Source organism: Anomaloglossus baeobatrachus, chromosome 1 (assembly GCF_048569485.1).
Source record: "Anomaloglossus baeobatrachus isolate aAnoBae1 chromosome 1, aAnoBae1.hap1, whole genome shotgun sequence".
Classification (NCBI taxonomy): domain Eukaryota; kingdom Metazoa; phylum Chordata; class Amphibia; order Anura; family Aromobatidae; genus Anomaloglossus; species Anomaloglossus baeobatrachus.
Window position 1 is genome coordinate 498,793,248 of NC_134353.1, and position 23,691 is coordinate 498,816,938.

Consider the following 23,691-nt stretch of genomic DNA (forward strand, 5'->3'; position numbering starts at 1 on the left):
CCAAAAAGGAGTTTGAGACCAGTGCTATTATTATGGTAGATTAATGTATATAAAGTCAGTTTAGAACAGGTTACAACAGGAGGCGGCAGTGAGTTTTTAGTAAAAACAAAGTCGTAACAGTGTAAAACTCCTCCTTTTGAGATTATTAATAATGCTAGCTAAATAGCTGCTTGAATGATTTTAACCGGATAGATGTATAATAAAACAAAAGGCTGGCTTGTATATGACGAAGAATATTTTACTTTGACCGCCACTTATTGATCATTAGTGTATAGTAGCCATGGCCCCCAGCACTATCGTACTGACCCAGTAACTCTCGAATGGGTTGAGCTTCAGCGCTGATCTCCTACTTATGTACATAGACATTGCTGTGTCGACTACCACCCGTAAAGCGCTGCAAGAGCAGCAGGCCCATTTTGTTGTTTGGACATGTGGTAGTCCCTGAAATCAGTTGCTCCACAGAATGAGCAACCTTAGGTACAGTAGTTTGGCTTTTTCACTACCTTCTATGGACACTCATTTATTATTCAACGTATGGACCCCGTTTCATCAAAGCTGTTTTGCTAGAATTCTGCTTTGAAAAGTCGCAAAATTCTGAACAAACTGGGAGAATCGGGAGTGAAAATGCCAAAAGCAACTGTTACCTCAAAATGGGCAGATCTGGATAAAGCTAGGTCATGACGCCTATGCTTGTCTAACTCCTGACAAGCTGTGGCATTCCTTACACCAGAAATCTTACACCAGTCTGTAAGATTGAATGCTCTAAAGCCCGCTTTACACCCTGCAATGTATCTTACAATGTGTCGGCGGGGTCACGTCGTAAGTGCCTCACATCCGGCATTGTAAGGTACATTGCAGTGTGTAACAGCTACGTGCGATTGCAATTGAACGGTAAAACGTTCATCGCACGCACGTCGTTCATTTCTCTACAATTGAACGTCAGATTGTTCATCGTTCCGGGATAGCACAGATCGCAGTGTGTGACACCCCGGGAACGATGAACAGATCTTACCTGCGGCTCCCGGCCAGCAATGCGGAAGGAAGGAGGTGGGCGGGATGTTTACGTCCCGCTCAGCTCCGCCCCTCTGCTTCTATTGGCCGGCTGCCACGTGACGTCGCGGTGACTCCGAACGTCCCTCCCATTCCAGGAAGTGGACGTTCGCCGCCCACAGCGAGGTCATATGGACGGTTAAGTACGTGTGACAGGGGTTAATCGTTTGTGCGGCATATTCAACAAATTGAACGTGCCGCACATACGATGGGGGCGGTTACAATCGCATACGATATCGTATGCTGGATCGTAAGATGTAAAGCAGGCTTTAGATTTCTGGTGTGGTATACAGAGGCACCTGCCATTCATCAAATGCTTCTGATTCTTGAAGAGGTGAGCACCAGTTTGTTAAATTGGAGTATCTAACTTCACCAAACCAGTTAGAAAATCATCGGTCTTGATGAGTCTGGGCCATAGTGTCCATACCACACTGCCCTATTAATAAATTAGGGAGTGTAGTTGCATCCTGTGCAGTTTTCTTTCCACAGCTTTGGACTATTTCCATAGACCCTGGTTCATTTAGACTTGTTCACACCAGTCTTAATAACTTATGTGGTGGAAAAGTAGGCACCTGATTAAGTGGCAAGCAATTTTTAATCAGGTGCATCTTAAAGGAAATATGTCAGCAGGTTTTTGCTACCTCATCTGAGAGCAGCATGATGTAGTAAAAGATATCCTGAATCCAGCGGTGTATTACATAGATTACTGGTGTAGCAGTTCTGACACTATCAGAACTTTTATCTTTAGTCATGTAGCTGGGCCCAGAGAGCTGTCCTGCCCACAGCAGGCTCACTATAGAGATTGTACACTGACAGTGAGGTGTCAATCACAACAGGGGGTGTGCTGGACTTCTCTGCAGTAAGTTTCTAGTTCTGTAATGATACAAATATAGCAAATAATAGATCTGACTGCAACAAAACAGGCATGCCTGAATTTTTTTTGTTAACCCTTGCAGCATGCATTACATAGAAAAATCCTAATGACAGATTCCCTTTAAGTTGCATGCACTTCTCCTGAAATGGTAAATCAGGCAGGGACTGGAATAAGATTTCTGGCATAAGATGTTTCATGTCTGGTTATGAATGGGACGCCCATGCCTTGCACACTTTGGCAGAGCTAGCATGAAAACTTCAAAATGCAAAATTTTTGCGCAGCAGTTTCATGACAAAACTAGTGATACATCAGTGTTTACAAAAGTGTATCAGCCCCAAACTGTTTGGACAAACCAAGGCATATAAAGACTGGTAATCATAGTGATAGGCTAATGTGCTCGTTACTGTATCGAGCATTGGGGTCCTTTGATTCTCGCAGAGCTTGGCTGATTATCACAGGTGCTCTGATATTTTGTCCATTAAGCAACGACCACAAAGCTTCTCCTCAGAAGTTGTCTAGGACTCAGGCGGTTTGAAATTTTGTATTATCTGAAAACCAGCATTTCAGTAGACCATAGAAACGTATTTGTTTGCCACATTAACACAGCCCTTTTTGATTTTGTATTAGGCTATGTGCGCACGTTGCGTAAATACATGCAGTTACGCTGCGCTTTGTAGCGCAGCGTAACTGCATGCGTCCTGCGTCCCCTGCACAGTCTATGGAGATTGTGCAGGGGCCGTGCGCACGTGGCGTCTTAGAGCGCAGCGCTTCGGCTGCTGCCCGAAGCGCTGCGTTCTAAGAAGTGACGTCACTACTTCCGTGCGCTTTGCCGGCAGCCCCTGCTCTGTCTATGGCAGGAGCTGCAGGCAGAGCGCATGGAATCGGCTTTTTTTTTTTTTTCTCTACGGACATTTTCTGCAGCGATTTGAAGCGCACGTGTGCTCTTCAGATCGCTGCAGAAATTTCTGCAGGGCTAGTACGCAACGTGCGCACATAGCCTAAATCTTTAAGAAGGTCCATTTGACCGAAATGTCGTCATTGATTGCTACTCAAATACCACGCCTGTCTATAAAATCTTCATCTTATTCACTAACTTTGAGTGGCAGATTTGCTGTTTTGTATTATTACGGGGTTGGACCCTATCCAAGCACTGACTGTAAGACCTGGAGTGCTGTATTGCCATAACAGAAAGTGTATGTAGGTGGACACCGGAACAGGCGAATCATTGACTTTCCAAAATGCTCATTACCCGTGTTGAGCTCGTCCAAGCGTCTGACCAGCTCGAATCAAGTAGCGAACATTTTAGTACTCGCCCCTCACTAGTAATCAACTGTCGCCACGAACACAACTATCCCAAGAACCGGCATCAATATGCAAGGAAAACCTCAAGTCACTTTAAAGAAAATAACCTTTTCAATAAAGAACTGACTGATTAATTCTCACTAACAATACAATTCAGAGTAATGTTTTCTTTTCACTGATTTTTATTGATACCATTGATCTAATTTGAACATTATTTGAGTGTTTTCTTCAGTTAAGATATTGCTGATTATGGGAATACAAAACAAAATCAAAGTCAAAACAAATGTTTTAATTTCCCAAAAATTAGGTATATAAAGAAAAATATAAATTACATTTCCCCTTCACCACCTGATGATTTTTAGGTTGTTTTTTTTTTCGTTTTCTCCTCCAAGAGCCGTAACTTTTTTTTTTTCTTCTTTCAATCTTGCCATATGGGTGCTTGTTTTCTGCGGGACAGGTTGTACTTTTGAATGATACCATTTTTTCTGCCCCATATTGTACTGGAAAATGGGAAAAAAATTCCAAGTGCAATGAAATTGCCAAAAAAAAGTACAATTTCATGACACTGTTTTGTTATTTTACCATGTTCACTACATGACTGGCATTATGATTCCCCGGGTCAGCACGAGTTTATAGATACCAAACATATATAGTTTTATTTAAATGGTGATGATCAAATCCGAAATGTAAAAAAAATTACGCTTTCGTCGCCATTTTCCTAGACCTGTAGCGGTCTCATTTTTTGGAATCTGGGGCTCATTGACGGCTTATTTAGTGTCTTGTGTGGACATTTTTAATTACACCATTTTGGGTATATACAGTGTTTAGATTGCCTTTTATTTTATTGCAATATTACCGCGACACAGAAAAAGTAATTCTGGCGTTTTTTTTTTTTCTTTTGCTCATTGGTAAAGGGCATAATCAGATTAATTTTGATTGATCAGGCATTTCTAAACATGACCATTGCAAATGGGCATTTATTTTTATTTCAAACGGGGCAAAATTGTGGTGATTTGAACTTGTTTTTAAAAATATAAAGAAAAAAAAATAATTTTACACATTTTTTTTCTTATTTTTCTAGTCTCCTTAGGGGACTTGAAGTAGCACTGTCCGATGGCTTGTACTGTACAGAGGGGTGAATCAGCAACGCTCTGTACATTAAAAATGCTTATCGCCTGTGAATGCTGGCATTCACAGGAACTATGTCATGACAGTGAAAAGGGTCATCAGATGACCCCCCCCCCCAGGCTGTCATGACACCCCAATGGTGCCCTGTGATCATGTTATGAGGCTGCTGATGGCAGCGGGGCATGGAGCGCTCCCTTCTCGAGTGTTTTAAATTCCGCTACTGGGGATTTAACTAGTGAGCAGGCACTGATGAATCTACGATCTATCTGTGCCTGTTAGCTACACATGGGCGCATCAGATCAGCTGACGTGCTGGGAAACAATTTTTGATACCATGACAAAGAAATGAGTCCTTTACCTATGTTTTAGGCCATGTTCACATGCAGTGGGGTTTTTTTAAGCTTTTTTCATGGAAATTGAAAGCTGTTTTTACAGTACCAGCAAAAACAGATTTCAAAAATCTCATGTACACACTTAGTTTTATTTTCCTGACTAAATTTGAGAACTGCAGCGTTTTTTTTTTTTAATTCTGCGGCATGTCAATTCAGTCAGCGATTTTTGGTGAATAAAACTATACTGCAGACAAAGCACCCAGGTCATCTGCACCCACAAAAAGCGATGAAATGCAGAAAAATGGGCCAAGAGAGCAGGTTTTTGAAAAAAGTGTTCTCCGCATAGAAGTTTGAAGGATTAAGGTTCTCTCATATCTGCGTATAAAAATTGCACTAATTTTCATCCTGTGAGTGGGGTTTTTTTTCTCTCACCTAGCATCCGTTTGACTTGTGTTTTACTCAACCGCTATTATTCAATCATTTACAGGACCATTCACACTGCTTTATGCTACAGAATGGTAATGGATCCATAAAAATAACAGATGTCATATGACCAGTCCGTGTGCCTTGTGGGTTTTTCTCATCACACACATTGATTTGCATTGGTGAGTCTAGTCCAATCTACAAGGCCATATGCAACATGTTGCCATTTTTTCTTTAGGCTGAATACAGCTGAGCAAAAATTCACAGATAAGCATTGAATAACATTAGTGCAAGTGCAATGCAATTTTTTTTTTCTATCATATTGCACTCTATGTACTTTTAAGCAGATGTGAGCGAACCATGACTGAGAAAATCCCAAAGTTCAATTGAAACACATCAATGCTCCTATCACGCAAGACATGCTTCACCTGATAGCAGGGACTGGCACAGGACGAACAAGCCAGGGTCAAGTGTCTGCGCATTACTCAAATATAATCTCTTGTTTTTAGCGATAATGTGGACAAGGAAGGTTATAGTATCCGTACAAAATTTGGAAACCAAGGATCTTAGTAGTGGTGCATAAAGATCAATAGCTGCCAAATGTATGCCTACTTGACTGGCAACTATTCTTCTATACAATCTATACAAATGCAATTTATTAAGACAACAGATATAGGTGGTGGATGGCTTCTTTCCAAAGAGCTAAAAGATTAGGAATGGATATACAAGATGACATGTACTTCTACACCCCAACATCTTGTGGGAAATCTGGAGGCTCCCAGACATGTAGTTTGGATGACTGTGTTCACGTGTATCAGGACGTTGTAAACATAGGCTTGGTTGCTTCCAGTCACAAGTAAAATCCAACAATCCTTTGTGTATTCACTTCCTTATATATAGAAAAGGCAGTATGTAAACCTGGCCTTAACTTGTTCTCTACAGTCTGGTTATGTTAAGCCATTCTACATATTGTGATAGATCCATCCCATAATCGAAGTGCTGGATGCAAAGGTTCAGTAAATCTACAACGAAAAGTATGCAAATGCTTCATTCCAGATGTGGTGTCAAAGAAGGATAGCATTCCAGATTCGTAGTCAAGGAAAACCCCAACTTTTTCTGGAGGCTTCTGAAGATGAATGGCTTTTCTCTCTCCTTTGTGGAAGGCCCAGTACTCATAATCATATCTTTTAATGCACCATGATCCACTGGTCCACCCAAGACGACTCAACTCTGTGTCTCCTTTCCTTTGTATAGATGGGTATGTGATTCCGATCCACCATCCTTGTCCTGCCTGGAGAACGTCTACTTCCCAATAGTGACTCCCAGAGAAGTAGGAGTCTCTGCTCAGAATCTGCATGAGTTTATCAAACCTTGGTGGGTGGCTAGAGTTAAATTTTCCTAACCAAGCACATTGTACTGTAAGTAGGTCCTCCGAAAGCCTCAGTTTAGGGTGCATTGTGTCCGCATCTAAGGTGGGGGTTCTTGCATCTGTAAACAAATGGAAGAAATGTACAGAGTTAAAGAAGAAAGGTTAAAGCAAATCATTCTGCCTAAAGGGCTTTTTCCATTTGTCTCTACTTTAACAAATATAAAGATCTTACAGATTTAGATATATTTTGACACAGCAAAACACGCTTCTTAGGGCAGCTTTCCACATGGAAAGTATAGTTCTCAAAATGGCAGTTGATGGGGGAGTATGTGACCACACCTGGCCAGGTTTAAACGCAGCATGTGGAAAACTGTTTTCAGAAGGAGGAAAAAGTTATGAACCCCTTTGTTGATGTGATTCCCTACCTAAGGGTATCATGTTATCGCTACTGGCCTGTACTCTTAGTAGCCCCCCAAAAATGCTATGGTAAGTAAATGTGCCATTGAGCTACTAAAAATCCTGAAGGAACACACCACACAGATTTGTCATGGGCATTCATAAGTCTGGCAGCCTCCGCAGAGAGGGGCGGCGGGGCACTCTCTTTACAAATATCTCAGATTCATAAACTATTGGTCCATTTCAGCATCTGCAGGTTTTTTCCTGATGTTTTTTTGTGCCACAATCATCAAGATGACACATGCAATTAATACATAATGTTTTTTTATTTTTGTCTTGCTAAGTTTTTTTTAATCTTTTTAGAGTAAAAAGTTTTTAAATCCTTTAAAATAAACTAATGGCATCATAGAATGGTAGAGTTGGAAGGGACTTCAAGGGCCATCGGGTCCAATCCCCAGCGAGTGCAGGTTTTACTAAATCATCACAGCTATATGTTTATCCAGTTTCCGCTTGAAGATTTCCATTGATGGAGACTCACCACCTCCCGCAGTAGCCTGTTCCACTACAAGACTGGCCTCACTGTCAGAAAGTTTTTCCTAATAGAATCATGATTACACCTTAGAGGAGAGATACGGATACCAATTCAACTCTTTACACTACATCATGTCATCTCAAACATGTTGTGAAAAATATTCCAGAGGGTGAACGTACAAGTTATAAAAGAAATTCAGTAACTGAGTCACATTATCAATAAGAGGCAAATAAGGATACATCTAGTCTCCGACAGCGGAAATCTCCTAACTAGATTCTTTCCGGGACTAATACTATAATCCGTAACAAAGACCGTGCACATATGTTGGCAGAAAAAATAATGGAGATAAAATCAATAATCAATTGACATTTGTGCCTACTTAGAGTCCACAAATCACAATAGCTTGTGATATTATTCATCAGCATACTGTATCAAGACATTTGTATTATCTTAACCTGTATGTTTTGTAGCTAAGACAGCTCCAACAGTGGGGATATACTCTCTCCTAGGTTGTATTTGAGTGATCTTTCTCATTCAGTTAATAAAATTCTAAGTGCCCAGCAGCCTCTATGCATTGTGGAATCCAACATGATGCGCTAGAGATGTTTCCATGTTTCAGGTTAGGCTTCTTTCACACGCCTGTGCAAAACCCACACGTTTTGCACGGTCTGTGGTGTAGGTGCGTATGTGTGTGTGTGTGTGTGTTTTCAGTGTGTGCTGTCAGTGTGCTATCTGTGATAGCACACAGACAGCATGAACTTCTATACTCAGCTGTCTAAGATGCTGCTGTCTCCGTCACTGCTGCTTCCAGATTCACGGTGCAGTGAATATTCATGAGCATAATGAGCAGGCATAGAAGAAATTGATAGCAGGGCTGGAGACAGGTGAGTATAGACACATGTTTTCTCCGGTACGTGTCACACGGATCACATCAGTGTACTGTCCGTGTAACATCAGTTTTCCTGAAGAAAAACAGACTTGTCTCCATGTGGAACACACGGACACACGTGTGGCCCACATGGACACACGGCCATGACAAAAAACGGATGTGTGCGCAGAACCATCAATTTTAATGGGTCTGCGTATGTCTGTGTCTCCAGTACGTTTGAAAACGGACGTCATACTTACCGGAATCACAAACGTGTAAAGGTGGCCTTACAGGGATCGAAAGGAGAACCACCCGTTCTAGGAGGAGATCAGGGGCAGACATATCATTGGTGCAACCTGTGCAACCGCAGAGAGGACCAAGCGCTAAAGGGGCGCATGACAACCCAAACCAAGCAGAATTGTGCATCATGATGAGGTACTTCACTGAAACTGTGAGGGGAGTATGGGGGTCATTATATTGTGGGTGGGAAGATTGTGAGGGCAGTTATACTGTGTGCGGGGTTCCTTATAGTGTGTGTGGGGGGAGAGGGGCTGTTTGGGTTATCATACTGTTTGTGGGGCTGTGGAAACATACTGTAGGTGGGAAGACTGTGAGAGGCATTATACCTTGTGAAGCTTCATTATGTCTGAGAGAACTGTGTTTATGGCTATTGGAGGCATCATACTGTGCTGGGGGCACTATAGGGGCATTGCCTTCTATGCTGTATATTTTTGGGGATGGGTGAGGGGTAGAGGGCTTTTCATATAGGGCTCCAGAATTTTTACTTACGTCACTGACGTAAGGGAAATCTAATATATTTCACAGTGTCATAAGGTATCATAAGCTAACTGATGGCCCAATGCCAGGGTGCTGCTTAGTAGGTATGAACAATACACAGTTAATCATAGGATTAACAGTAATTTATTTAATTCTGTGAGCCTAACAGCCTGATCTCCAGTCAGATACACTTTACATCATTTTTTTATTAAAGTGTTTAAAAAAAAATGTAGACGATTAGAAAACAAATTATTTGGGTTTATGCTGTCGTTCTCCATAACCTGTAATATTTAATTTTTTTGTCAATTGAGCTGTGTGAGAGTTTGTTCTTTGCTTAGCAAGCTGATGAAGTTAACGAGGTTGGCTACTACTTTTACACTGGCTTATCCTTAGGATAGGTCATACTTGTCTGATCGGCCAGGGTCTGACACCCCGCACCACAGGCAATCAGTGCTAGGTGTCGGCGGCGACCATATTGGCAATATCCCTCTAAGAGGGAAAAGACGTGGAACTGCTTGAGGAGGAGAATGACTTCCAAGGACTGTGATGTAGTACTAGGCTGTGTAGTGTTGGGAAGAAAAGGACTTATGGAGGTTGGAACAACTGACGAATATGTGCTTAATGATCCTCTGTGACACTAAAACGTTCAAGATGATTTGTGTCCGCTATCGGATGTACATTGTTGTTGCCAAGTTAATGTTCAGTAAAACTACTTTTTTTTTTTATTAACTTGTGGTTCACTTAATGAACTATGTACAATCAGGTCCAGGACAGCCCAAACCATCGGCAACATGCGGCCTTGAAAGGTGTATCGCCTCCAGAGTGAAACACCACAAACCCAGCCAGGAGATCCATATTCATGTAGCGGCAGACGATTACTTTGCCCATGAGTACCACCCTGTGCCACACTACGTCTTTATGGTGTTTGTTTACCAGTGGAGTTAATTAAATTATATTCTGAAAGATTTTTATAAATGCAGCAATGCCAAATGTTTTTTTTCTTCTTAATGGGGGAAAACTCCTTTGGGTTGATTGCTCCTGTGTCTGAAGGTGGGGAGATTGAAGCCGGCGCTGATTGTGCGAGAGACTCGTGTGTTATAACAATGTCACGTGAGCCCCAAGAACGCAAGTTCTGACATCGCTGATACCACACCAACACCCGAGATGAGTATAGGCTTTTTTTTATTATTATGGGAGCGCACATGGGAATGAGAAGGGATTGTCCAAGTAGTGGACAACCCCTTTCATGAGGACCTGTCACCATAATTTTTATTTTTTATTTTAACGAAGTCTAAATGCCATTGTTCTAATGAATTTTTATTGGTATGCCCTCCTTTTGCCTGTATGTAAATCTAATCTTGTTAGCCATAAGGAAATGGTCCTCAAGAAGATGCCAGCAGAGAAGAGTTAAGAACCACACACTGATGGCTAAAAAGACTAGGTCACTATATTAATGTACTTTTACATCTGCCTGCTCAGTAGTTCATAGACTTCTCAAGTACTGTGCATTACAATGCTGACATCTAGAGTCTACATGGGAGATGTACAAAAATGCTCTCAATGTAATGTAAAGCAGTAACTACAATTAATGGAGTTGTATACAGCAGGCATAGAAACAACAGTACCACTTACATTTTAAGAGTGAAGACCTATTCCCATGAGATGTTGTTTTCATTAGCTTTCCAGGATTTTCGATTGATCTTGAGCTTGGACCATCAACTCCATCTGTATTAAGATGTAAAAAATAAGGTCATGTATATATTGTATATATTTTTGCAGGCTTTTATTATTTACTCCTTCATTAGCTAAAGCAAAGGGCTGATTACAGAGCTGTTCTTTCTCTAAAGGAAATACCAGGTAATGTTCTATTTCTCTTGGTTAGACCATTCAGGTGGATAGAGGTTTAAATCGGACCAGAGGTTTGGAGATATTTTCTAGCCTTTTAAGAATTAACAAAAGTGTAAAAAAAAATGCTGCATCTTCGAGAGTATGTGCCCATGATGTCATTTTCAGGCAGAGTGTGCGTGGAACTCGCCTGAAAAAGAGCTAAAAAAAAAATGCCGAAAAGAATGACCATATGTATAGCCGTGTCTAAACGACTTGCCCTACAAATATGTCTTTTGTCATTTCTTTTAACAGCTTGTGGCTTTGAAAGCAATAAAGCAGCCAAAACAAGTGACTGGTCCATTCACTTTGTTGTTTATGGAATTTAAATAAAAGAGACCAGTAGCAGAGCGTAAAAGACATCAGAAAAGATGCTTCAGTCAGCGTTTTCCTGAGATATCTTCTACTTCAAAAAGAATGCAGGATCGCTAGTGTCTAAAAGACGTCGTTTCACATCCCCTAACGTTTTGGGGATATCATTGAAAACTCTACATGCACACTGTGTTTGCTTTTCATTTTGATGCCAATTTTTGGGTTTGTGACATTTTTTGCAAAACAATTTTTTTTTGTTTTTTTTTACTCCACTCATAGAGTTCTCTATTGAACTTGAACCATGCTCTAAAAACAGCATTGCAATTTTTTCATTTAGTTCAAATACACTATGATCTGATGTTACTTATAATAGTGTAATCAGATGGTTAGCGATCGCAGTCGCATATGGTACAACCAAACTCGTGCTGGAGGGGGCCCTCTGACTCCATCGCCTATTTTAGCTGGATCTGCGTCCTAGAGGAAAGTGAGAAGAATATTTGGGGTTTTATATGCGTTCGAGAACAGCAGCAGAATGGGGGGGCATACAGATCAGGAAAGGGTCTAGAATGGGAGACATGTATACCTGAAAGGGGCCCAGGATGAGAAGCATATATATCAGTAAGTGGTCTAGGATGGTGGACATACAGTTAGGTCCAGAAATATTTGGACAGTGACACAATTTTCGCGAGTTGGGCTCTGCATGCCACCACATTGGATTTGAAATGAAACTTCTACAACAGAATTCAAGTGCAGATTGTAACGTTTAATTTGAAGGTTTGAACAAAAATATCTGATAGAAATTGTAGGAATTGTACACATTTCTTTACAAACACTCCACATTTTAGGAGGTCAAAAGTAATTGGACAAATAAACCAAACCCAAACAAAATATTTTTATTTTCAATATTTTGTTGCGAATCCTTTGGAGGCAATCACTGCCTTAAGTCTGGAACCCATGGACATCACCAAACGCTGGGTTTCCTCCTTCTTAATGCTTTGCCAGGCCTTTACAGCCACAGCCTTTAGGTCTTGCTTGTTTGTGGGTCTTTCCGTCTTAAGTCTGGCTTTGAGCATGTGAAATGCATGCTCAATTGGGTTAAGATCTGGTGATTGACTTGGCCATTGCAGAATGTTCCACTTTTTTGCACTCATGAACTCCTGGGTAGCTTTGGCTGTATGCTTGGGGTCATTGTCCATCTGTACTATGAAGCGCCGTCCAATCAACTTTGCGGAATTTGGCTGAATCTGGGCTGAAAGTATATCCCGGTACACTTCAGAATTCATCCGGCTACTCTTGTCTGCTGTTATGTCATCAATAAACACAAGTGACCCAGTGCCATTGAAAGCCATGCATGCCCATGCCATCACGTTGCCTCCACCATGTTTTACAGAGGATGTGGTGTACCTTGGATCATGTGCCGTTCCCTTTCTTCTCCAAACTTTTTTCTCCCCATCATTCTGGTACAGGTTGATCTTTGTCTCATCTGTCCATAGAATACTTTTCCAGAACTGAGCTGGCTTCATGAGGTGTTTTTCAGCAAATTTAACTCTGGCCTGTCTATTTTTGGAATTGATAAATGGTTTGCATCTAGATGTGAACCCTTTGTATTTACTTTCATGGAGTCTTCTCTTTACTGTTGACTTAGAGACAGATACACCTACTTCACTGAGAGTGTTCTGTACTTCAGTTGATGTTGTGAACGGGTTCTTCTTCACCAAAGAAAGTATGCGGCGATCATCCACCACTGTTGTCATCCGTGGACGCCCAGGCCTTTTTGAGTTCCCAAGCTCACCAGTCAATTCCTTTTTTCTCAGAATGTACCCGACTGTTGATTTTGCTACTCCAAGCATGTCTGCTATCTCTCTGATGGATTTTTTCTTTTTTTTCAGCCTCAGGATGTTCTGCTTCGCCTCAATTGAGAGTTCCTTAGACCGCATGTTATCTGGTCACAGCAACAGCTTCCAAATGCAAAACCACACACCTGTAATCAACCCCAGACCTTTTAACTACTTCATTGATTACAGGTTAACGAGGGAGACGCCTTCAGAGTTAATTGCAGCCCTTAGAGTCCCTTGTCCAATTACTTTTGGTCCCTTGAAAAAGAGGAGGCTATGCATTACAGAGCTATGATTCCTAAACCCTTTCTCCGATTTGGATGTGAAAACTCTCATATTGCAGCTGGGAGTGTGCACTTTCAGCCCATATTATATATATAATTGTATTTCTGAACATGTTTTTGTAAACAGCTAAAATAACAAAACTTGTGTCACTGTCCAAATATTTCTGGACCTAACTGTATATACAATGAAGGGGCCCAGAATGGAGGACATGTATTTCTGGTGGGGTCCCAGGTTGGGGGACATATATATCAGGAAGGGGCCTAGGATGGGACACATATATAAGAGGAAGGTGCACATGATTGGGGACATTTATACCATGAAGGGGCCTAGATGGGTGACATATGTACCTGGAATGTGCCCAGGATATGGGAAATATATACCAGGAAGAGGTCCATGATGGGGGGGGACATATATACCATGAAGGGTTTCAGGATGGGGGACATATATACCTGGAAAATGCCTAGGATGGGGGACACATATACCTGGAAAAGTCCCAGGGTGGAAGACATATATTCCAGTATGGAGGACTTATATACCTGGAAGGGGCCCAGGATGGCTTACATATATACCAGAAAGGAGCCTAAGGTGGAGGACATGTACCAGGAAGGGATTCAGGATGGGGGCTATATGGGCCCAGGATGGGGGGCATTTATACCAGGAATAGGCCCAGGATGAGGGACATATATACCAGGAAGGAGCCAAGGAAGAATGATATACACTGAAGGGGCCCAGGATGCGGAACTTAACTACACTAGGACTCTAGTTACGCTACTTAACAGTATTTTGTTTTTCAGCATCTATCTAACTATGATGTTTATTTCAAGCACATCATTCTCTTGGTATGCCATTTTTTGGCATTTTCTCTATAAGATCTTCCTTAGAATTTCAAAAATATGCTTGCACCAATAACAGAAACTAGTACAATAAAAGTGTGACTGATGTATTAAAAGTGTGACTTACGCATAAGTATTTGTAAGCCAAAATCTGCAGTGGAACCTACAGAAAGAAAATGTATAAATTAATGAATTACACCTCTTTGTATTGGAGGCACTCTTAAGCGGCGTTCACACGCTGCGACATTGCTAGCATCGGCTAGCGATGTCGAGCACAATAGAACCCGCCCCTGTCGTACGTGCGATATTGTGTGATCGCTGCCGTAGCGAACATTATCGCTACGGCAGTGTCACATGCACATACCTGTGCAGTGACGTCGCTATGACCGCCGAACAATCCCTCCCTCAAGGGGGCGGTGCGTTTGGCATCATAGCTATGTCACTGCGGCGTCACTAAGCGGCCGGCCAATAGAAGCGGAGGTGCGGAGATGAGCGGGACGTAACATCCCGCCCACCTCCTTCCTTCCGCATTGCCGGTGGAGGCAGGTAAGGAGATATTCCTCGCTCCTGCGGTGTCACAGATAGCAATGTGTGCTACCGCAGGAACGACGAACAACCGCTAATATGCAATTAACGATTTTTTGATTCAGGACGACCGCTCCGTGGCAAACGATTTTGGCCACTTTTGCGATCGACTAAGGTCGCTCGTACATGTCACATGCTACGATGTCGTTAACGTCGCCGGATGTGCGTCACAAACACCGTGACCCCGACGATAATACGTTAACGATATCGTAGCGTGTAAACCAAGCTTTAGTTTTGACTTACAAATACTGATGCAAAATAGTGACCAAAAACAGTAATGTGTAGATCAGGCATTAAGTCATGTTCCCACATAGCAAGAAGACTGCATTTCTTTACCTTTGTCTTTTTATCAGTTAAGGTAAACTGGATGTGATTTCTTGAATATGAATGCCCAGTATACATTAAAGATACTTCAGAACTGTGCATTTTTTGGTGCATTATTATATTTAATATAGGCTTTTATAGGAGCCTGAAAATTTCAAATAATTGTGATTTTAACCTATTAACATAACGACTTATGACAGACTATGTCCGCCATATCTCAGCTCCCTAATTTTAATGCTGGATATACTCCAAAATTATATCAATAAAAAACACAGTGGGGAAAAATGCAGTGTTTTCGATCGTGGTAGCATGGTCTAAAGGCTACTTTACACACTGCGATATCGGTCCCGATATCGCTAGTGTGGGTACCCGCCCCCATCTGTTGCGCGACACGGGCAAATCGCTGCCCATGCCGCACAACAGCCGTCACACATACTTACCTGTCTGTCGACGTCGCTGTGACGGGCGAACCGCCTCCTTTCTAAGGGGGCGGTCCGTGCGGCGTCACAGCGACGTCACTGAAGCGTCACAGAACCGCCGCCCAATAGCAGCGGAGGGGCGGAGATGAGCGGGACGTAACATCCCGCCCACCTCCTTCCTTCCTCATAGCGGCCGGGAGGCAGGTAGGGAGAGCTTCCTCGCTCCTGCGGCGTCACACGCAGCGATGTGTGCTGCCGCAGGAATGAGGAACAACTTCGTTACTGCTGCAGTAACGATAATTGAGAATGGACCCCCGTGTCGCCGATTAGCGATTTTGCACGGTTTTGCAACGATGCAAAATCGCTTATCGGTGTCACACGCAACGGCATCGCTAATGCGGCCGGATGTGCGTCACAAAATCCGTGACCCCAACGACTCCGCATTAGCGATGTCGCAGCGTGTAAAGCCCGCTTAAGGGGGATGGTTTTGCACCAATTCAGTACAACATGTAATAGAGTTCATTTCCACTTTCTGAGCAGCAGATCTTTTTCTGTAAGAGCTATGACCTATTTTTGGACACAAATAAAAAGTGGGAAATTTATAAATTGGAAATTTATTTTGGATAAATATTAAAAACATCTCTTAATTTCGTTATAATGCTGCAACTGTGGGAAAAAACAGTCAGTATTTATTGCACTCATAATCATTTCTATTTCTGTTATTTCTTTATTTTAAAAGAATGATTCGTTGTTGTTTATGTATTTTTAGTTCAGCATTTTGTAATAAAAATATACAGTTACAGTGTATCACAAAAATGAGTACACCCCTCACATTTTTGTAAATATTTTCATATCTTTTCATTGGACAACACTGAAGAGCTGACACTTTGATACAATGTAAAGTAGTCAATGTACATCTTGTATAACATTAGAAATTTGGTGTGCACCCTAAATAACTCAACACAAAAACATTAATGTCTAAACCGCCAGCAACAAAAGTGAGTACACCTCTAAGTGAAAATGGCCAAATTGTGCCCAAAGTGTCAATATTTTGTGTCACCTCCATTATTTTCAAGCACTGCCTTAACTCATTTGGGCATGGAGTTCACTAGAGCTGCACATGAGCCACTGGAATCCTCCACTTCTTTATGATGACATCACGGAGCTGGCAGCTGTTAGTGACCTTGTGCGCCTTCACCTTCCATTTGAGGATGCCCCACAGATACTGAATAGGGTTTAAGTCTGGAGACATGCTTAGTCAGTCCTGCACCTTTACCCTCAGTTTCTTTAGCAAGGCAGTGGTCATCTTGAAGGTGTGTTTGGACTCATTATCATGCTAACATGCTAAGACGGCGGACTAGTTGGGATAACTAACACCATTTCAACTAGTCCCTCCCTACACTCATTAGCATATCATAAAGGATCTTTAGAAATACTGTTTCTAAAGATCTCTTTATCTATGCTATTGTATACAGGGACGGTTAGGCAGGGATTAGCAATATGCACCCAGAACTGCTCGTCATTCTAGATGCATATTGGACTTGACCCATAAAAAAAAATATTAAGAGTAAAGGGGGCTTTACATGCAGCGATATCACTGGTGGAAGCACCTGCCCCCGTCATTTGTGCGTCACGGGTAAATCGCTACCCGTGGTGCACAAAATCGTTAGGAGCCGTCACACGGACTTACCTGCCTAGCAACTTCGCTGTCGCCGGCGAACTACCTCCTTTCTAAAGGGGTGGTTCATGCGGCGTCACAGCTGCGTCACTAAGTGGCCGCCCAATAGAAGCGGAGGGGCGAGATGAGCGGCCGTAACATCCCGCCCACCTCCTTCCTTCCTCATTGCCGGAGGCCGCAGGTAAGCTGTAGTTCGTCGTTCCCGACGTCACACATAGCGATGTGTGCTGCCTCGGGAGCGACGAACAACCTCCGTCCTGCAACAATCAACGATTGTTTGAAAATGAACGACGTGTCAACGATCAACGATAAGGTGAGTATTTTTGATCATTGGTGTCACGCAACAACGTCACTAACGATGCCGGATGTGCGTCACGGAATCCATGACCCCGGCGATATATTGTTAGATATGTATTTGCGTGTGGCATGGCCTTTACAGTCTTTTCCCGTGTGGGTTAAAATTAACTGAATCCCCAAAAGCCTAACATCTACACCAGGCAGTGTCACACAAGAAATAATGCCTAAACATTCATTATACATGTGGAGTAAGAGCATTGACCATACAAAAAAAAAAAAAAAATACAGTTGAGGATAGTTATTCTAAATAATCTCAGTATTTTCAAAAATATTAATGTTTTTGTAGGTTCTGTGTGTACAATGATAACAGTAGGGATTCTGTCTAGATTGGAGTTTGCCCTCTTAGAATAATTTTCTCTGATGGGCTCAAGGAACCCCAGTCCGAGATTATTACAGTAGTCTGAGCACAATTATTAATCCTTTAAAAAAGCCATTATATAGTAATAAAATTATAATAGCCTGTTGTCCAGCATTGATGAATGATAGTGAGGGATTGTTATAATTTAAAGGGTTTGTCTGAAACCAAATGACCAGTGTCTGACATCTGACTACCTAATATTAAGAACAAATCACTTTTGCAATTCATATCTTTTGAAAATTCCTATTGATCCCGCTCTATGCCAACTTCCTATTTTATAATATTTGATTTCCTTCCAATGTCTCCGAGTATGCATTCGTCAGTCTGAAATAGAATGCCATCTATGGGCTAGGTCTGCTGTCACTTCCCCTCTTCTTTAAGCGTCCTGAAACAGAGCGTCATCAGCGAGCTAAAGCTGGGCTCACTCCCCATAGAGGTTTATACATGCTCAGTATGCTATCTCGGATGGTCGTGCTCTCCCTTTCTATGCGCACTGATGATCCTCGTCCCTTGAAATGGAGAAAGGAGAGCAATCAGGAAAAACATACTGAGCATGTGCCAGAACTGACAGATGGCACATGCTCAGTAGAGCAGAGGAAAGACCAGCCCTTGAAACAGACCTCACTGATGATGCCCCACTTCAAGACAGTAAAAGACCGCAGCCCTAGCCACTTGATGTTTATGAGACTCCCTAGTGCATGCTGTGATACACAAATGGAATGTCATTAGAAGTGAAAAATGATTATTAAACCGGAAATTGACATAGAAAGGGAACAGTAGGAAAATGATTACTTTTTAAAATTAGATAGAAATACATTGACTATTACATTTTGAGAAACCTCTTTAATACATATACAATGTACTTGATAAACAGAAGATAAATGAGAGAAAAATTGTACAATAAGACCCCTTGATTTCATGCAGACAATAAATAAAAATCCTTCTTTGCTGAGGGACCCTAAAGAAGAAAGGAGGTGAGTAGTCTAAATAGAAGGAGACTGGGCAAACATGGTTACATCTAAACTAATTCAAAAGATTTTCCCAGACAGATTTTGACCTTATTCAAAAAAGCATAACACAGTTATACAGTCTTGCATAGGACTACCACATGCCTAATCCAGGGTTCAGGGGCTATTCAGGACATAACGACTTTTGAGGTGGTGAGTGGCAATCTGCCTTTGTTCTTAAATGCTTGATTAGATGAATGATAATGATGACATGATGACCCCCCACATAACATTTATCAAATGGCAATAGCAGGGGATGTGGCAAAAAAAAAAATTTTGGAGGTGAGAACTCTAACCCTGAATTTCACAGTTTGCTCCTGTACATTTAGGAAGACAAATGTACAGTTTGGAGTTAGGACTTTTTATTTAAATTTACTAATATAGTTTTTAACTATGTGCTGCTGCTGACTTCTGCCATATTTCTTCTACCATTCAGAAAGTATGAGATATATCACAGAAAGAGGCAGTATACTTTCCAATAAGGAAATAAGGAGACAAGCAATGACAGACAGAAATCTGGTATAGATCAGGGGCGGTTTTCTTAAAAAAAGGTGTTTTTTAAGAGGTGACTCCCTACCTTTTTGAAGACGGATTGCAGGCGGCTCTTTGATTGAAGACTTGAGGTTTTCTATGAAGGCACTATAGTATTCCTCGATATGTTCAAATTTGACGGGGATTGGATGCAACTGCTCAGCCGGAACTGACTTATTCTTCATTTCTCTTTCAACTGAGGTAAAATCCTAAATGAAAGTATAGTCTTTTATATAATGAATAACTGCAGGATAATGCAGTCTATACTAGAACATGCAAATAAACTTTACTATAAGACACCAGTAGTAAGTTTTACTACAAGACACCAGCAAGCTTTATTACAAGACACCAGTAAGCTTCACTACCAGTGACCAGTAAGCTTTACTTACTACAAGACACCAGCAAGCTTTATTACAAGACACCAGTAAGCTTCACTACCAGTGACCAGTAAGCTTTACTTACTACAAGACACCAGCAAGCTCTACTACAAGATATCAGTGAGCTTTACTACAAGACACCAGTAAGCTTCACTACAAATGACGAGTGAGCTTTACACCAGTGAGCTTTACTACAAGACACCAGAAAGCGTGACTACAAGACATCAGCAAGCTTAACTATAAGACACTGTTTTGGCTGTGTATCAAAATACTAGGAACCTCACGTGGCTTTTTTTAAAATTATTTAAATAAATGACTTGAAAGCCGGCATGCCTGCCTCTCCCCCAATTTTTATACCCAGCCAAGATACATCAGACAGCTGACGTCTGGTATTTTCATCTAAAAATAGCAAAACTTTATTAAACATGACTGAACACTGCGGCATCAGAGACACATTGACGGACCCCCAGCTGTGAGTGATGATGTCAGGGAGTTCACCTGAGGTCACATCTGGTGGTTCCCACGGTACCCCAGTTGTGAACTCAGGCTAAGTCATCAATGCCAGATTATCGGATTAGGCAATGTGCACAAGTTGAGTATTTGGTTGTAGACATTTCTGCACCAAATCTGCATCTTCTAGCAGAAAAACCCATGAAAGCCGCAACAAAGCCAGGAGATGCAGATTTAGTGCAGAAATGTCTGCAATCAAATACTCAACATGCACATTTCCTAATCTGGAGTAATTCAGCATTGAGTTAAATTACGTCACTTGAGGTGAGGTCACTGAGTTCAATGAGTTCACCTCAGGTCAGTTCACCTCAGGTCACAGCTGGGGTACCCTGGGATCATCAGCTATGACCTCAGGTGTACTCACTGACATCACCGATCACAGCTTTGGCTCTGTCAGTTTATCCTATAGCTCGCAGTAATCGGTCACATGCACTGCGACCACAGATGTAACAGAGTTGGGATTGTCGGTCCTGCAAGGTTATTTTGGGGGTTAATAAATTGGAAAAGGGAGGTTTAATAAAAGATTTTTTTAGGTTTTATGTTTATTTTTACTTATACAGTTAGTAATGGGGAGTATCATAGACCCCTCCCCATTACTAACCTCAGGCTTTATGACACCTGTGATTTTTTTTTTTTACAAATCAAAGCTGTCATTAACCCCTTGTATAACCCCGATTGCCAAATCTCTTGGGCAATTGGGATAAGCCAGGTAAAGCACCAGGATTGGCGCATCTAATGGGCGCGCCAATTCTTGGGCGGCTGCAACTTTAGGCTGGGGAGGGCCCAATTACCATGGACCTGTGAACATGATTAAGACCTGAGCGTTGAAACGCGTTGTTCTGTTAGCCTCCCATGATGTACTTATATTTCTTTTTCACCTGCTGGATTTTAATAATTTCCAAATAAAAGAATGGATTTTTTAAAATAATATGTCCAACGCTGGATCTTCTTTTTCCTTCAATTGCTACTGGATGCTGCACCATTCTGAGCGCAGGACACACTAATTCTATAGCAGGTGGATCGGTGAGCTGGACTTTCTTTTCTTTGTTTAGGCTGGGGAGGGCCCAATTACCATGGACCTCCCCAGTCTGAGAATACCAGCTCCCAGCTGTCTGCTTTATCTTGCCTGGGTTTCAAAATTGGGAGGGACCGCACACTGTTTTTTAAAATTATATATTTAAATAACTAAAAAAAACTGCGTCAAGATAACACACACAGATGGGGGTTGCACCAATAAGCTTTTCACAAGACACCAGTAAGCTTTATTACCATATACAAGTAAGCTTTACTAAATAAAAACAGCAAACTTTACTACAAGACGGCAAGCTTTGCATCTACAGTTATGTGCAAAATAATAGCAATGTGATAAAAGTAACTGAAAAAAGCTCAATCCTCATAATAGCATTTATTTCCATATACCCAGAACTGCATACTCAATTCCAAATGAAAACATGAACAAAATATCAATTTTTAAACTAAAAATGAAGAAAAAGGAATAATAATCTGTTAAAAAAATAGCAGTGTCTGCATTTTCATCTACAAACTCGAATATTTACAGTATAAACTGAAATTAGTTTACAGTTTGAGCTTTTCTGTTAACCAGTGAACTAATATTTTGTTATATAACCTTTACTTCTGATAACTGCTTTACATCTATGTGACATGGAGTCAACTAACGTTTTTTTTTTTTTGCACTAACAAGTTGCAAACAAGATTAACGACAAACATAAAAGACCATTTTTTACTTTGCCCAAAATTCATGAACCGTGTCTGCCAATTTTATGAATTTGGTGCAAAAAAAAAAAGCAATGTACAGCACAAAACAAAAGAGAAAAGTGACTTGGCTTGACTAAATTTGAGAAAGTTTAGAAATAATGAAAGTACAAAATGAGTGCAATGATGAAGAATACCGAAGGCTGCTTTTGCGAGTTGTATGGAACCTTACATGGGGTTGTACAATTTTATTTTAACAGATGTTTTGGGGACCTGATTCTATAGTACTTGCTATAAGGCTTTAGTCACACATCAGTATTTCTGCATCAGTGTTTGTAAGCCAAAGACAGGAGTGGAAGATACAGAGAAAAACTATAATTGAAAGACTGTTCTGTGTTTTGTGACTAGTATTTCATGCATAGGACTATTTACATAGATAAGTACTTTCAAAATTATGTTAGCGTTCATACATCTGTGAGTAGTAGTACCATGCAAGTGCAAGAGCCATTTTATTCTGGTGGTTGTTTACAACATTCAATAATGTCATGAAAGACATAAGATACATGACATGGATGGTTTAGGCTTCACACAATTGTTTTTTCCATACTGTACGACTTATTCACTTTTCAACATCGAAAACGCGCCACCAAACAGAAAAAGTCATGAAATTATGAAAATCACAGAATGGATATACATGATAAAGTTGTGTAAATCCTGAAAGAATGGAACCAAAATTTTCTAAACGTTGCTATTTATTCAGGTTCGACTATGAGCCGAGAACTTTCCTGTTCTGGGGCAGGGATGCTTGATACTCTTTATATGCACTAGGCACTTATCAATCTGTATGTATGGGAAATTATGTATAGACATATTCCCTGTCATTTGACAAGCTGCTTTTCTGCACTAGGCACTTTATAAAAGGGTTTATATGGAGTAATTATCCTGGGATACTAATTTAATGTACAATTATTCCCTAAATATATGCTTACCTCTGAAATATGTGTCTCTTGTACATACCATGGGTGGCACGGTGGCTCAGTGGTTAGCACTGCAGCCTTGCAGCGCCGGAGTCCTGGGTTCAAATCCTACCAAGGACACCAGCTGCAAGGAGTTTGTATGTTCTCCCCGTGTTTGCGTGGGTTTCCTCTGGGTGCTCCGGTTTCCTCCCACATTCCAAAGACATACTGATAGGGACTCTAGATTGTGAGCTCCAATGGGGACAGTGTTCCTGATGTATGTAAAGCGCTGCAGAATATGTTAGCGCTATATAAAAGTAAAGATTTTTTTTTTTTAGTTTTACCATGTTTAAAGCCTGAGATACATGCGATGACTTTTTACCGCCATTGTCAATTGAATGTTTGTCTTTGTGCTATCATACACCATTTACTTCTGTAGACATCGGTGTCCCTTTATATGTTTTATATTCACTGTTTTTATGTGTGCATCACCACCTTTTCATTAAGATTAAAGAAATGTTTAAACACATATAAACTCCCTTTCCTCCTGTTTGTATGATTAGGCAATGCAGGCTGCTCCCAGTAGCACAAACCAAATGTGGCCTGACATTGTTGTGTGGAAAAACAGCTTCCGGGGGCACGTTGGTGAAATGGCTGAGCTGGCCAAGTTGTTAGGG

General features: G+C 41.2%; 1 protein-coding gene across 1 annotated transcript in view; it reads right to left on the bottom strand.

The window, feature by feature from the left end:
- Positions 1-3,397: 3,397 nt before the first annotated feature.
- Positions 3,398-23,691, bottom strand: part of TRIM14 (tripartite motif containing 14) — a 104,410-nt gene continuing 84,116 nt past the window's right edge. The window contains exons 4-6 of the mRNA XM_075338615.1: positions 19,505-19,667; positions 10,683-10,775; positions 3,398-6,596 (exon numbers count right to left, since the gene is read on the bottom strand). Of these exons, the coding sequence (XP_075194730.1) occupies positions 6,061-6,596; positions 10,683-10,775; positions 19,505-19,667 (792 nt within the window). The 3' untranslated portion in view covers positions 3,398-6,060. The remainder of the gene's footprint in view (positions 6,597-10,682; positions 10,776-19,504; positions 19,668-23,691) is intronic.